General features: G+C 46.1%; 1 protein-coding gene across 2 annotated transcripts; it reads right to left on the bottom strand.

Moving 5' to 3' along the window:
- Positions 1-980: 980 nt before the first annotated feature.
- Positions 981-15,816, bottom strand: LOC110531448 (polyunsaturated fatty acid lipoxygenase ALOX12). Of its 2 annotated transcripts, none has more exons than XM_036987327.1 (15): positions 15,152-15,816; positions 10,994-11,140; positions 10,623-10,824; positions 10,316-10,397; positions 10,070-10,192; positions 8,281-8,387; positions 6,710-6,882; positions 4,949-5,092; positions 4,614-4,817; positions 3,967-4,053; positions 3,572-3,741; positions 3,262-3,383; positions 2,871-2,971; positions 2,481-2,651; positions 981-1,922 (listed from the first exon to the last, which is right to left on the bottom strand). In XM_036987327.1, exons 2-15 carry the CDS (start codon positions 11,138-11,140, stop codon positions 1,743-1,745), a joined length of 2,013 nt encoding a protein of 670 aa, XP_036843222.1. In that variant the 5' UTR covers positions 15,152-15,816; the 3' UTR covers positions 981-1,742. The 2 variants fall into 2 exon arrangements, with proteins under 2 accessions (XP_036843222.1, XP_036843223.1); XM_036987328.1 differs by lacking the exon at positions 15,152-15,816 and having other exon boundaries at positions 10,623-10,700; positions 10,810-10,824; positions 10,994-11,064.
- Between the last annotated feature and the right edge of the window lie 427 nt (positions 15,817-16,243).

The following is a 16,243-nucleotide window of genomic DNA, read 5'->3' as shown; positions in this document are numbered from 1 at the left end:
GGCAGTAGGAAAAGGTAAGGCAGCTCCAGTCCCTGGTTTTAATCTATATAGTATGTATGGTCTGTTATTACACTATGTATCAGTGAAGGCTTCACAGGGGAAGACCATCCTCATCAGTGAATTTCAGAAAAAGAAATATTGTGAAACATTAAAGTTAAAACTATACAAAATATATTCACATGCCCCCAAATAATTGCTTAAAACACACTTTTGCAATAAAGATCTACAGTAGCACCATGGTGTAGCTGGTGGACATCTAGTTTCCCTCCTCTGGGTAAATTGACTTCAATACAAAACCTAGGAGAATTGTGGTTCTCACCACCTTCCATAGATTTACACAGTAATAATGAAAACTTCAGGTTGGAGGACATCCTCCGATCAGAGCTCTTGCAGCATGAACTGACATGTCCACCCAATCAAAGGACCAGAGAGTTAATCTAGTGCTGAAAGCATAAACTACAGCTAGCTAGTAGTTTAGTTGAACAGTTTTGAGAAAATTCATTTCTATTAAATTAAGGAGAAGCATGTGAGCGAGAGAGCTATATTCCGTTGTATTTTTTTCCCCCATTTTCACAGCTAGTGAATGCAGTTAGCTTGTTTAGCCTACTCAAACAGAGAGGGATGCTAGGTGGCTATGACTATTCAACATTGGGAACTCTTCCCTAGTCAAGGTAAGCTTTTGGTTCTGTTATTACATTGAACAAAAAAATATAAACGCAACAAGTGTTGGTCCCATTTTTCATGAGCTGAAATAAAAGATCACAGATTTTTTTTTTTACATCCCTGTTAGTGGGTATTTTTCCTTTGCCAAGATAATTCATCTACCTGACAGGTGTGGCATATCAAGAAGCTGATTAAACCGCATGATCATTACCTTGTGCTGGGGACAATAAAAGGCCGCTAAAATGTTCAGTTGTGTCACACAACACAAATGTCTCAAGTTTTGAGGGAGTGTGAAATTGGCATGCTGACTGCAGGAATGTCCACCAGAGTTATTGCCAGAGAATTTAATGTTAATTTCTCTACCATAAGCCGTCTCCAATGTCGTTTTGGAGATTTTGGCAGTACGTCCAACCGGCCTCACAACCGCTGACCACATGTATGACGTTGTGCGCAAGCAGTTTACTGATGTCAACATTGTAAACAGGTTATGGCATGGGCAGGCAGAAGCTACAAACAGCCAACACAATTGCATTTTATCGATGGCAATTTTAATGCACAGAGATACCGTGACGAGATCCTGAGGCCCATTGTCGTGCCATTCATGGCCCCATGTGGCAAGGATCTGCACACAATTCCTGGAAGCCGAAAATGGCCCAGTTCTTCCATGGCCTGCATACTCACCAGACATGTCACTCGTTGAGCATGTGTGGGATGCTCTGGATCGACGTGTACGACATCGTGTTTCAGTTCCTGCCAATATCTAGCAACTTCGCACAGCCATTGAAGAGGAGTGGGACAACATTCCACAGGCCGCAATCAACACCCTGATCAACTTTATTTGAAGGAGACGTGTTGCGTTGCATGAGGCAAGTGGTGGTCACACCAGATTGGTTTCCTGATCCACGCCCCTATTGAAAAATATATTTTTTTGTGTGTCCAGATGCATATCTGTATTCCCAGTCATGTGAAATCCATAGATTAGGGCCTAATGAGGTTATTTCAATTGACTGATTTCCTTATATGAACTGTAACTCAGTAAAATCTTTACAATTATTGCGTTAATATTTCTGTTCAGTATATTATATAGTGATGCTGTTCTCGATGCGGCTGGGCAGGAGGAAAAGATAGGGCAGCTCTAGTCCCTCGTTCTGGGTCAGGATGTGTTCCTCTATCTCCTTCAGTTCCTGTTTGAACTTGTCAATCACCTCCTGGGCCTGGGACTCTGTGAAGTACTGCTCCCGGTACTGACCCAATGGAATCTGAAGGAAGGAGGGAGAGAGGAGGAGGGAGAGAGGGGAGAAGGAAGGAGAGAGCGGGAGAAGGAGGGTGTGTAGGGTTAGTATGTGCTTGGGTCTCAGTAAAGTACTGCTCCTGGTACTGACCCAATGAGAAAAATGGGCGAAAGGAGGAAGAGTAAGGCTCTATACTGGTCCTGACCCAATGGGACCTGTAGGGTGGGAGAGAAGGGGAACTAAAAAGCATGAAAAGAGAGTGGAGAGGAAATAGTCTATCTGCAGATGTACCAATGCGCTGTTGCCCTACGTCTGGGAATTCCCGAGACTAGAGAGAAAATGCAAAATGGAGAAGTGAAGAATCCTAGCTTGAAATATTTACATTTAGCTATATGAATCTCTGGTTTTATTTTATGATTGAAAGTACAGGGAGTGTTACTTTTTTCACTGTGCCTTGTGATCAGAGTTTACCCATCTATGTTTATAACCAAAGGTGGGAAAGAAAAGGTGGGAGACGAGCGTTGCATTCTAGTTTCATCCCATTTCATACTATAAACGTGACCCACTGTTGTTGTTTTAACTTACTGCGTCCGGTTGTGGCCGACCCAGGTGCCATGTGATCGCCATCTCCAAACATGTTTGGCTGACGTCTGGGAGGGTGTCCATGATCATCTCCATGGTAACAGCGTCCTTATCCGTCGGGGGAGGGTGGCGCATTGTGCACGGGGTGTTGGGTACCCACGCACACCAGTCAAACTATGTTAGAGTGAGATGAGTAACTTAATAGGTGTGTGTGTGTTTTGTTTTTTTACTATTCTTGTGGGGACCAGACAGAAGTCTCCACAAGAATAGTAAACAAACAAAACTTTGAGCTAGGTTAGGATTAATGGTTATGGAAAATGGGATTTGAAATGCGACTGAATTGTGTGCTCCCACAAGATTAGCTGTACAAGACTGTGTGTGTGTGTACTGTACCTGTCCATTGTTGGTGGCTGCGTGCTGTGCTGAGCTTGTGAAGATAGCGACACTCAGCAGTGTGATCAGTTCTGTCTTGTTGTGTAGTTCCCTGGCCAGACCTGAGAGGAAGGAAACATCACACACATCAGTCAATATTACCCAGTAAGAAATCATCATTATCAACTAAGGGTCCATCCGTAGCGCTGAAGATCTGTGTTGCAGCGCGGTTGACATTTAAAGGTAATTTCGGATTCAGCAGACATATGCAGCATTTTCTGAGAATGCAATTCCACGAACACGGTAATGTTGCCTTTAAATGTCAACCGCTCTGCCATGCAGATCTTCCACGCTTACGGATTGAATCCAGTCCTGAGTCTGAGGAGGTGGGGGGTAGTGGTGGATGACTGACCAAATCTGGGCACATCAACAAAGCCCTCCTCAGCGATGTCCTTTATCCAGGCCTGCAGCTCAGTGTCCTCCACTACATCACTGTCATAATGGTAGTACAGTGACACCATCCCTGAGACAAAACTGGGGAGGGAGAAAGAGAGGGGGGGGGGGGGGGGGGGGGGGGGGGGGTGAAATAGCTTATTTTCCCAATGTGCATTTCAACATATCCATATTTCAGGCCTGAAGACCATGTCCTCTCCCTGCTTTCCTCCGACAACCTTATAAACACTACCTCTGTGGTCATAAAGGAGTGGTGATGGGTATTGTACCTGTGTATGGCGTCCCACAGCATCAGGCTGTATTCCCTGTAGAAGTAGTTTCTGAGCTTGGTAGCTCCGCGCTGCTGGAAGTCCTGGTAGGGCTGCAGAGAGCGGTAGGTCAGGACTTTGTACTCATTCTGGGCTAGGATCAGAAGCCCCTCCCCTCCTGTAGACACCACCTGGAGGGACAGTATTTCATCATCAATTATACTCTTGTCTATTTCAAAACTATTCTATGCTTTTAAAGTTGAGCCCTCAAGATACTGGGGTCCTGTGTGGCACCAGGGTTGCGGGTTCAATTCCCACGGGGGGGGGGGGGGGGGGGGCTGTACGAAAATGTTTGCACTCTACTGTAAGTGTCTGCTAAAATGTAAACAAGGAATAGAACGGTAAGACTGACATACCCTTTTGAAGATGCCGTCGGCTGAGAGGAGCTGAGTGCGCCCCCTGCAGTTAATCTCCAGAGTATAGCGTAGGTGAGGAGCCAGGAGCTACAGTAGAGACAGAGAGAGGGGTTAGCCACAGCACACACCACCAGGTGAGGAGCCAGGAGCTACAGTAGAGACAGAGAGAGGGGTTAGCCACAGCACACACCACCAGGTGAGGAGCCAGGAGCTACAGTAGAGACAGAGAGAGGGGTTAGCCACAGCACACACCACCAGGTGAGGAACCAGGAGCTACAGTAGAGACAGAGAGAGGGGTTAGCCACACCACACCACCACCAGGTGAGGAGCCAGGAGCTACAGTAGAGACAGAGAGAGGGGTTAGCCACAGCACACACCACCAGGTGAGGAACCAGGAGCTACAGTAGAGACAGAGAGAGGGGTTAGCCACACCACACCACCACCAGGTGAGGAACCAGGAGCTACAGTAGAGACAGAGAGAGGGGTTAGCAACAGCACACACCACACCACCACCAGGTGAGGAACCAGGAGCTACAGTAGAGACAGAGAGAGGGGTTAGCCACAGCACACACCACCAGGTGAAGAGCCAGGAGCTACAGTAGAGACAGAGAGAGGGGTTAGCCACAACCACAACCCCCCTTCCCTACCTTATATACTGGATGGACGGCAGGTAGCTGTCGTAGTGTTGACACACAGAAGACCTCCACCACCAGGTGAGTTCTCAACAGGTGGGACAGGAGCTGGAACACCTGGAACTCTGAGTGACGAACCCAGATCTTGGCCAATAGCCAGGCCAGGGGCGGGTTTTTAGGCAGGAAGATGGGCGTGTCCAAGCCAGGAGTCTGCCCTAGCTGGAGAAGAGGGGGGATAGATAACGTGTATGTTTATGGCTTTACTATCCTTGAGGAGATTGAGGCTGTTCTGAGGGAAAAAGGGAGTGCAACTCAATATTAGGATAGTGTGTGTGTGTGTCCAGCCCTACCTGTATGGCGATGGGTATGAGTCCCTGGTCTGGGTGTTCATACAGCAGACAGAGAGGAGCAGCGATGTACTGTGGTTTCCCTCTGATTACGTTGGTAGGAACACCATCCATGATGGCATAGTCTACCAAGTAGATGTTACCCGCCTAGAGAGAGCATGAAGATATGTAGAGACGGTTGAGGTTAGGGTTGAGCTAGGGTTAGGGTTGAGACTAGGGTAAGGTTTGAGACTAGGGTTAGGGTTGAGACTAGGGTAAGGTTTAAGACTAGGGTTAGGGTTGAGACTAGGGTAAGGTTTAAGACTAGGGTTAGGGTTGAGACTAGGGTTAGGGTTGAGACTAGGGTTAGGGTTGAGGTTAAGGGTGGAGTTAGGGTTGAGGTGGAGTTAGGGTTGAGGATGGAGTTAGGGTTGAGGGTGGGGTTAGGGTTGAGGGTGGGGTTAGGGTTAGGGTTGAGGGTGGAGTTAGGGTGGAGGGTGGAGTAAGGGTTGAGGGTGGAGTTAGGGTGGAGGGTGGAGTTAGGGTTAGGGTTAGGGTTGAGGGTGGGGTTAGGGTTGAGGGTGGAGTTAGGGTTAGGGTTGAGGGTGGGGTTAGGGTTGAGGGTGGAGTTAGGGTTGAGGGTGGAGTTAGGGTTGAGGGTGGAGTTAGGGTTGAGGGTGGAGTTAGGGTTAGGGTTGAGGGTGGAGTAAGGGTTAGGGTTGAGGGTGGAGTAAGGGTTAGGGTTGAGGGTGGAGTTAGGGTTAGGGTTGAGGGTAGAGTTAGGGTTGAGGGTAGAGTTAGGGTTGAGGGTAGGGTTAGGGTTGAGGGTGGAGTTAGGGTTAGGGTGGAGTTAGGGTTGAGGGTGGAGTTAGGGTTGAGGGTGGAGTTAGGGTTGAGGGTAGAGTTAGGGTTGAGGGTAGAGTTAGGTTTGAGGGTGGGGTTAGGGTTGAGGGTGGGGTTAGGGTTGAGGGTGGAGGGTGGAGTAAGGGTTAGGGTGGAGTTAGGGTTAGGGTTGAGGGTGGAGTTAGGGTTGAGGGTGGGGTTAGGGTGGAGGGTGGAGTTAGGGTGGAGGGTGGAGTTAGGGTTAGGGTTGAGGGTGGAGTTAGGGTTAGGGTTGAGGGTGGGGTTAGGGTTGAGGGTGGGGTTAGGGTTGAGGGTGGAGTTAGGGTTGAGGGTGGAGTTAGGGTTGAGGGTGGAGTTAGGGTTGAGGGTGGAGTTAGGGTTGAGGGTGGAGTTAGGGTTGAGGGTGGAGTTAGGGTTGAGGGTGGAGTTAGGGTTGAGGGTGGAGTTAGGGTTAGGTTTGAGGGTGAAGTTAGGGTTAGGTTTGAGGGTAGAGTTAGGGTTGAGGGTGGAGTTAGGGTTAGGGGTGGGGTTAGGGTTGAGGGTGGAGTTAGGGTTAGGGTTGAGGGTGGGGTTAGGCTTGAGGGTGGGGTTAGGGTTGAGGGTGGAGTTAGGGTTGAGGGTGGAGTTAGGGTTGAGGGTGGAGTTAGGGTTGAGGGTTGAGGGTGGAGTTAGGGTTAGGGTTGAGGGTGGAGTTAGGGTTAGGGTTGAGGGTGGAGTTAGGGTGAGAGGGTAGAGTTAGGGTTGAGGGTAGGTTTAGGGTTGAGGTTAGGGTTAGGGTTGAGGGTAGGGTTAGGGTTGAGGTTGAGGGTAGGGTTAGGGTTGAGGGTGGAGTTAGGGTTGAGGGTGGAGTTAGGGTTGATCCAGGATATGGACATGAAGCTAGCATTAGGGTTAGTATAGGGTGGCATTTGGAATGCAGACAGAGAGACAGAGGGGCCCCACCTTGAGTTCCTTCTCAAGGGTGGTTCTTGGGGCCAGCGACCCCTGCACCATGTCTCCAGAGACGGGGAAGTTTCCCGGAAGCTTCTTGCAGCGCTGGATCATTCTGGGGTTTGAACCGTTCAGACACTGGTACCCGAAAAATGAGTCTTCCTTCCAGTGCTCCATACAGTATTCTGGAATCATAGGGAGAATCAATTTATCAATCACAAAATAAAAAAAGTACTGTCTGAATAAACAATTCTTAATAAACAATCTACACAAATATATAATAGGACTGACAGGGTGAAGACAGAGAAGGCTTATTCCGTACAGATGTAAGATCTTAGTTTGACCAGTTTGCAACAGCAGGAACATTATCCTGCAGCAACAGGAAATGTGAATGATTATGTGGATTATAATTCATGGGTTGATACATTTTTCATTAGGGCAAATCAAGTCTGACATGTTAAAGTGGAATAGACCAAACTTTAGAAGCCTTTTAAAACCTTGAATACCCTTCAAGTTGACATTTACAGCTGTGCAGAAAAAATTGTAAGCAACAAAAGAGTGATCTGTAGTGTCAGAATATTAATAAATGGAATATATATTGAAGGAGAAACAATTGTTTAATCAAAGATTGAAAATGCTACATACACTGACTGAGTTACACACACTGGTGTTGCAATATTCAGAGGCCTCACTTCCCCAAAAACACAGGAAGAGACAGCTATAAAAAAAAAAGTGTTGGCCTATACTCTACGAGAACTAGCACCTCTAACTCTAATAAAATATATGCCCAAAAGTATGTTGAACATCTCACTCCAAAGTATGTCGAACATCTCACTCCAAAGTACGTCGAACATCTCACTCCAAAGTATGTCGAACATCTCACTCCAAAGTATGTCGAACATCTCACTCCAAAGTACGTTGAACATCTCACTCCAAAGTATGTCGAACATCTCACGCCAAAGTATGACAAACATCTCACGCCAAAGTATGACAAACATCTCACGCCAAAATCATGGGCATTAATATGGAGTTGGTCCCCCCCTTTGCTGCTGTAAAAGCCTCCACTCTTCTGGGAAGGCTTTCCACTAGATGTTGGAACATTGTTGCGGGGACTTGCTTCCATTCAGCCACAAGAACATTAGTGAGGTCGAGCCTGGCTCGCAGTCGGCATTCCAATTCATCCCAAAGGTGTTCAATGGGGTTAAAGTCAGGGCTTTGTGCAGGCCAATCAAGTTATTCCACACTGATCTCAACAATCTCATTTCTGTACACTTCACAATAACAGCACTTACAGTTGACCGGGGCAGCTCTAGCAGGGAAGAAATTTTACTAACCGACTTGTTGGAAAGGTGGCCTCCTATAACGGTGCCAAGTTGAAAGTCTAGTGATGCACGGGTTGACTCATAACCCCAGTCCCCACGGTTATATCCCGCAGGGCGGACAGTTTTGGAGTCATTAAATAGTGTGTGTCTGAAGGGCGGGCGGGTTGAATACTTTGGCCATGTTGTGTATCTGTAGCATTACGTACAACAGTACCCACAATGCTCTATTCAGTAGTCTATTTATGTGCCACTGTACTCTACCAGATATGGGGCTCCTGAGTTTCCAGAAGCATCGTTTGAAGTCTTCCAGATTGTCCCATGACTTCCCAAACCTGATGGCTAGCTTCTTCAAAGACAGCTCTAGAAGACTGAGAGAGGGGGGAGGGAATGAGGGAATGAGGGATGGGGAGGGAATGAGGGATGGGGAGGGAATGAGGGATGGGGAGGGAGGGAGGGAATGAGGGAGGGAGGGAGGGAATGAGGGAGGGAGGGGGAGAAAAAGAGAGACAACAGGAAAGACCATTTTGAAACACATTTTCTTAAAATAAGGAAGCAGATACAGTTGAAGTCGGAAGTTTACATACACTTAGGTTGGAGTCATTAAAACTTGTTTTTCAACCACTCCACAAATTTCTTGTTAACAAACTATAGTTTTGGCAAGTCGGTTAGGACATCTACTTTGTGCATGACACAAGTAATCTTTCCAGCAATTGTTTACAGACAGATTATTTCACTTATAATTCACTGTATCACAATTCCAGTGGGTCAGAAGTTTACATACAATAGGTTGACTGTATCTTTAAACAGCTTGGAAAATTCCAGAAAATTATGTCATGGCTTTAGAAGCTTCTGATAGGCTAATTGACATCATTTGAGTCAATTGGAATTGGAATAAACACCATGGGACCACGCAGCCGTCTTACCGCTCAGGAAGGAGACGCGTTTTGTCTCCTAGAGATGAACGTACTTTGGTGCAAAAAATGCAAATCAATCCCAGAACAGCAGCAAAGGACCTTGTGAAGATGCTGGAGGAAACAGGTACAAAAGTATCTATATCCACAGTAAAACGAGTCCTATATCGACATAACCTGAAAGGCCGCTCAGCAAGGAAGAAGCCACTACTCCAAAACCGCCATAAAAAAGCCAGACTACGGTTTGCAACTGCACATGCTGACAAAGATCATACTTTTTGGAGAAATGCCCTCTGGTCGGATGAAGCAAAAATAGAACTGTTTGGCAATAATGACCATCATTATGTTTGGAGGAAAAAGGGGGAGGCTTGCAAGCCGAAGAACACCATCCCAACCGTGAAGCATGGGGGTGGCAGCATCATGTTGTGGGGGTGCTTTGCTGCAGGAGGGACTGGTGCACTTCACAAAATAGATGGCATCATGAGGTAGGAAAATCATGTGGATTTATTGAAGCAACATCAGTCAGGAAGTTAAAGCTTGTTTGCAAATGGGTCTTCCAAATGGACAATGACCCCAAGCATACTTCCAAAGTTGTGGCAAAATGGCTTAAGGACAACAAAGTCAAGGTATTGGAGTGGCCATCACAAAGCCCTGACCTCGATCCTATAGAAAATGTGTGGGCAGAACTGAAAAAGTGTGTGTGAGCAAGGAGGCCTACAAACCTGACTCAGTTTCACCAGCTCTGTCAGGAGGAATGGGCTAAAATTCACTTGTAGAAAGCTTGTGGAAGGCTACCCGAAACGTTTGACCCAAGTTAAACAATTTAAAGGCAATGTTACCCAATACTAATTGAGTGTATGTAAACGTCTGACCCACTGGGAATGTGATGAAAGAATTAAAAGCTAAAATAAATCACTCTTTACTATCATTCTGACATTTCACATCCTTAAAATAAAGTGGTGATCCTAACTGACCTAAAGCAGGGAATTTGTACTAGGATTAAATGTCAGGAATTGTGAAAAACTGAGTTTAAATGTATTTGGCTACGGTGTATGTAAACTTCCGACTTCAACTGTATATTAGGCAATGTGGGAAGGGCTTAAGGGGGGGGAGGTAGGGGGGGGGTCTGTATGACTCACGCGTAGTGTAAGGAGCTCTCAAAGTCACTCCTCTTCTCATTGTCGAAGCGAACATCCTGATGAAGGTCTGCCTCGGTCTTCGCCTCAATACACTTGGGAATCCCAGGAGCCCATGCAATCCATCTGGATAAACAACAGACAAACAGTGTTGAACTGTGTGGAAAAGTGTGTATTCATGTCTGTGCATGTACACATACTGTAAATTGATGCATTTGTCTCTAACAACATTTCTGTAATGTAACTGACCTGTATAGCGCCTGTCTCTCCTGCAGTTCTGCTTTTCTGTGAGCCAAAAGCTGAGGAGAGGTGTCGTCACTGAGTCTCATTGCTGAAGGAGGGAGTGAGAGAGAGCAGGGGAGAGAAAGAGAACAAGATACAGACAGAGAGATGACTCACTCACATCCTTCTCTAACCTCTATTTGACCTTCATCCTTTGTTTTCACCAAATTTAGGACACAGATCTAGGATCAGCTTTCTCTCCCCAAAACCTAACCTTTATCACAAAACTTGAGATCGGTATCTTGAAGGGCAACCTCTTTGTTTTACCATTTACCTGTGCCTTCTCGTAGCTCCACCTTGACATCTCCTATGAGCCAGCGGTAACAGGGGAAGGTGAGGGCTGTACCACCACCTGGTGGCGCCACGGTGACATAGAGACAGAACCAGTTATCCTCTACCCAGTACCTCTGTTTCTCCAGACGCACCAAAAGGACACGACCCAGAGGAGCCGGGCTACACACCTTGTATTCATCCACCTGGAGGGGAGGGAGGGAGTGGGAGATGGGGAGGGAGGGAGGGAGCGGGATATGGGGAGGGAGGGAGATGTTATACTGATCCTTTTGAGTGAGAGAGAAGGGTTGGGAGCATGAATTCACACACACACACACACACACACACACACACACACAGTGCTGCCATACTCACCGCTCCTCTACAGAAGTCCAGTCCAGGGTTATCCAGTGTTGTTCTCTCGCTGTCTCCTTTCTCTCCCACCAGAGTAATGTATATGTAGTTATTGGTCCCTGAATACTCTGATGTGCCTGTAGCAACTGTCACATTATACTCCTCCATCTAACACACACACACACACACACACACACACACACAATATTGACAAAACATTTTATGACCTCCAAAATGACAAAACACTGTCACCACATCTACTGGCAACTTGGCATGCAATGCCCTGTCGTAGTGGAGGAACGAGCCTACATCTGTCTGCCTAAGGGTCAATTCTACCGAGGAGTCTAAGGACATGCATGGATGAGTAGCCTACACCAGTTCAAAAGTTATGAGAACACACTTGTTAGGAACATACCTGCACCTCTAGACTTACAATGAAGGGAAATACATCCTCAAGCTCTTAAATCACCTTGACATATGAAGGGACAGATTTAGTAACTTAGAACACTTTTATTATGTGTATCATACCAGGTACTGTAGATACACTCAGTACCCCCATGAGGATATCCAGGTAGATACACTCAGTACCCCCATGAGGATATCCAGGTAAATACACTCAGTACCCCATGAGGATATCCAGGTAGATACACTCAGTACCCCCATGAGGATATCCAGGTAGACACACTCAGTACCCCCATGAGGATATCCAGGTAGATACACTCAGTACCCCCATGAGGATATCCAGGTAGATACACTCAGTACCCCCATGAGGATTTTCCAGGTAGATACACTCAGTACCCCCATGAGGATATCCAGGTAGATACACTCAGTACCCCCATGAGGATATCCAGGTAGATACACTCAGTACCCCCATGAGGATATCCAGGTAGATACACTCAGTACCCCCATGAGGATATCCAGGTAGACACACTCAGTACCCCCATGAGGATATCCAGGTAGATACACTGAGTACCCCCATGAGGATATCCAGGTAGATACACTGAGTACCCCCATGAGGATATCCAGGTAGATACACTGAGTACCCCCATGAGGATATCCAGGTAGATACACTCAGTACCCCCATGAGGATATCCAGGTAGATACACTCAGTACCCCCATGAGGATATCCAGGTAGATACACTCAGTACCCCCATGAGGATATCCAGGTAGATACACTCAGTACCCCCATGAGGATATCCAGGTAGATACACTCAGTACCCCCATGAGGATATCCAGGTAGATACACTCAGTACCCCCATGAGGATATCCAGGTAGATACACTCAGTACCCCATGAGGATATCCAGGTAGATACACTCAGTACCCCCATGAGGATATCCAGGTAGATACACTCAGTACCCCCATGAGGATATCCAGGTAGATACAATGAGTACCCCCATGAGGATATCCAGGTAGATACACTCAGTACCCCCATGAGGATATCCAGGTAGATACACTCAGTACCCCCATGAGGATATCCAGGTAGATACACTCAGTACCCCATGAGGATATCCAGGTAGATACACTCAGTACCCCCATGAGGATATCACGGTAAACAGGTAGATACACTCAGTACCCCCATGAGGATATCCAGGTAGATACAATGAGTACCCCCATGAGGATATCCAGGTAGATACACTCAGTACCCCCATGAGGATATCCAGGTAGATACACTCAGTACCCCCATGAGGATATCCAGGTAGATACACTCAGTACCCCATGAGGATATCCAGGTAGATACACTCAGTACCCCCATGAGGATATCCAGGTAGATACACTCAGTGCCCCCATGAGGATATCCAGGTAGATACACTCAGTACCCCCATGAGGATATCCAGGTACATACACTCAGTACCCCCATGAGGATATCCAGGTAGATACACTCAGTACCCCATGAGGATATCCAGGTAGATACAATGAGTACCCCCATGAGGATATCCAGGTAGATACACTCAGTACCCCATGAGGATATCCAGGTAGATACACTCAGTACCCCCATGAGGATATCCAGGTAGATACACTCAGTACCCCCATGAGGATATCCAGGTAGATACACTCAGTACCCCCATGAGGATATCCAGGTAGATACACTCAGTACCCCCATGAGGATATCCAGGTAGATACACTCAGTACCCCATGAGGATATCCAGGTAGATACACTCAGTACCCCCATGAGGATATCCAGGTAGATACACTCAGTACCCCCATGAGGATATCCAGGTAGATACACTCAGTACCCCCATGAGGATATCCAGGTAGATACACTCAGTACCCCCATGAGGATATCCAGGTAGATACACTCAGTACCCCCATGAGGATATCCAGGTAGATACACTCAGTACCCCATGAGGATATCCAGGTAGATACACTCAGTACCCCCATGAGGATATCCAGGTAGATACACTCAGTACCCCCATGAGGATATCACGGTAAACAGGTAGATACACTCAGTACCCCATGAGGATATCACGGTAAACAGGTAGATACACTCAGTACCCCATGAGGATATCCAGGTAGACAGGAAGCGGAGCTGGAAAAACACCTCTCTCTTACCTCACTTTAAGTTGCTGTTTGCACCTGTACTTTTAGATGTCATGTTTTCCTAGTGTGTAGTCGGTTCAGCTCTTTCCCTACAGTGATATCACTTGTTAACTTATGTTGCCTCCAAAATGGCACCCTATTCCCTATGTAGTGCACTACTTTTAACAGGCCCCTATGGACCCTGGTCAAAAGTAGTGCACTATATAGGGAATAGGGTGCTATTTGTGAAGCAAACCAAAGAGTGTTGCCAAGTAGTTTCGTATTGGCTCAGTTGGTAGAGCAGTGCTTGCAACACTGGGGTTGTGGGTTCAACTCCCATGGGAATGGGAGTTGAACCCTTCTGGGTAAGAGTGCCTGCTAAATGATTAAATGTGAAAAAATGCAGTGTAACTCTCACAGAGCAGGTTATGTTTGCCTGTGATACGGTGTGGGTGGTGCCATTGGTATTAAACAATAGCGTTGTACGGTTGCACAATCCCGTGTAGGCTTTCTTCAGAATTGACTTCAACAGTCAAGTAAATGAATACCCACATGCCTTGGGGCAAGTGCTATTTTTATTCTATTATAGCGAAAACAATGGTGAGACAATGATGTGAAATGTATTTACATCAACTGATATCTCAAAGTGCTGTACAGAAACCCAGCCTAAAACCCCAAACAGGAAGCAATGCAGATGTAGAAGCAGCTAAACAGAAATATCACATCTTTGTGTAGAAAGATTGGTGTCGGTGTTCTATTATAATAGCATTCTAAGGGTATTCCAATCCTTCAGTCATTAGAATTTACTGTGAGAGTTGAGCCAGAATTCTATTAATGTATTCTATTCATTCTATTTCTATTATCACCCCTTTGTGTCAGTGGTATTTGTGTTCTATTATAGCATTCTGGGAGTAACCCAATCCTTTAGTCTGTAGTAGACTGTACGGTGAGAGTTGAGCCAGCTAGCGGATTAACTGGAACAGTGGCTCATTGGGAAATACATCATGCACCAGTTGGTGGTATTCATGTAGTTTTAAAGGTTGAAACTATCAGCTTTAAAAAGGTTTTCCCCATTAAGAGGCAATAGTGCTCTGCTGCGTGGTTCTGAGCATAGCTTGTTCCGAAGACAATGATGAAAAGACGGCATTCGCAACTTGAGAACAACATAATGTCCACAGTCCCTGTCCTACAACCTGGTCTCAAAGACTACCACCGCAAACTTCTGCTTTTCAGCCATAGAAATGCAGATAGATATTTCTGACACCAAGCATTGCCGTAAAGGGAATTACTGTGTGCTATTGTGTTTGTCATGTTTAAATTACAACATAGTGCAGATTCAAACACACTCTGTTAAGTCAACCATTCGGATTGCAGGTAGTTATTTATGACACTACACGGTCTGGTTTTAGTCTCGTACACCACAATATGAGTAACGACTGTAGTTTACAGAACTACACTGGTAAGAACTACCACTGCACAGTCTCACATCTATATCTATACTCTCGGTTCTCCTCGAATTACTGAACACAGGATTTCAAGTTCAAACTGTTCAAAACATCCTATACTTTTTGACCTTGCGTTTCAGCATGTTTCTACCTTGCATTCCCTGAGGTACAAACCCAGTCCACAGTAAAAACAAAACGGTAAAAGGAAGGACATACCTCAGCTGTTAGTGAAAGGAACAGAAAGTCCACTGTCTAATGTTTCTCTGTGCCTCTCTCTTTCTCCCTCTGCTTTGTTTCTGTGTCAGTAACTCTCCCGCTCTTCCCCCCTCTCTCTGAAATCTCACAGTTAGCTTGTTCACACTACCGTGCACCAGTTCAGTGGTCCAACTGCAATCTGCTATGTTGCAAACATCCTCTCTGATGAGACCACATCTCTCCCTTCCTCGATCATTTACATGGTTTTACTACCTGTCCACATCTCCAAACTAATGAATTGGCTTCTCACTCTCCCTTTCTCCCTTTCTTTAGGTCTACACACACCCGTCCTCTGCTCCCCCTTCCACTCTCTCGCACAAGGAAGCACACCAACGAGTCCCTACAGACAGATAAGGTTGACAAAACAATCACTATATCGGAGAGATCTATCAAAACCTGCAGTCCAAAAATATGTAAACACAACAAGCATCGCTCCTCAGCATACACCTCCATACAATAGTTTACACACTGTTATATATAATATATAATAGTGTATTAGTGTAATTTCAGGTGGCCTCTTTAGACAACCCCTGTAGGGAAGTCTAATACCGAGAATTTTAAAAAAGGAAATGCATTCGGAGAAAATATGACTTGACATTCAAATTAGGTTCTCACATACAGTATCAATCAATCAAATTTATTTTATATAGCCCTTCGTACATCAGCTGATATCTCAAAGTGCTGTACAGAAACCCAGCCTAAAACCCCAAACAGCAAGCAATGCAGGTGAAGAAGCACGGTGGCTAGGAAAAACTCCCTAGAAAGGCCAAAACCTAGGAAGAAACCTAGAGAGGAACCAGGCTATGTGGGGTGGCCAGTCCTCTTCTGGCTGTGCCGGGTGGAGATTATAACAAAACATGGTCAAGATGTTCAAATGTTCATAAATGACCAGCATGGTCAAATAATAATAAGGCAGAATAGTTGAAACTGGAGCAGCAGCACAGTCAGGTGGACTGGGGACAGCAAGGAGTCATCATGTCAGGTATTCCTGGGGCATGGTCCTAGGGCTCAGGTCCTCCGAGAGAGAGAAAGAAAGAGAGAATTAGAGAGAGC

This window comes from Oncorhynchus mykiss, chromosome 9 (genome assembly GCF_013265735.2).
Source record: "Oncorhynchus mykiss isolate Arlee chromosome 9, USDA_OmykA_1.1, whole genome shotgun sequence".
Lineage (NCBI taxonomy): Eukaryota > Metazoa > Chordata > Actinopteri > Salmoniformes > Salmonidae > Oncorhynchus > Oncorhynchus mykiss.
The sequence above is the reverse complement of the archived record's forward strand: the minus strand, read 5'-3'. Positions and strand labels throughout refer to the sequence as shown.

What these genes read in the sequence shown, in the direction of transcription:
- LOC110531448 (XM_036987327.1), bottom strand. Translation starts at nt 11,140, where the DNA reads ATGGAGGAGTATAATGTGACAGTTGCTACAGGCACATCAGAGTATTCA. An exon ending in TGGACTTCTGTAGAGGAGCG is followed by an intron (nt 10,825 to 10,993) that starts GTGAGTATGGCA and finishes CCTCCCCTCCAG; the next exon opens with GTGGATGAATACAAGGTGTG. An exon ending in CAGCCACCAACAATGGACAG is followed by an intron (nt 2,652 to 2,870) that starts GTACAGTACACA and finishes ACTCTAACATAG; the next exon opens with TTTGACTGGTGTGCGTGGGT.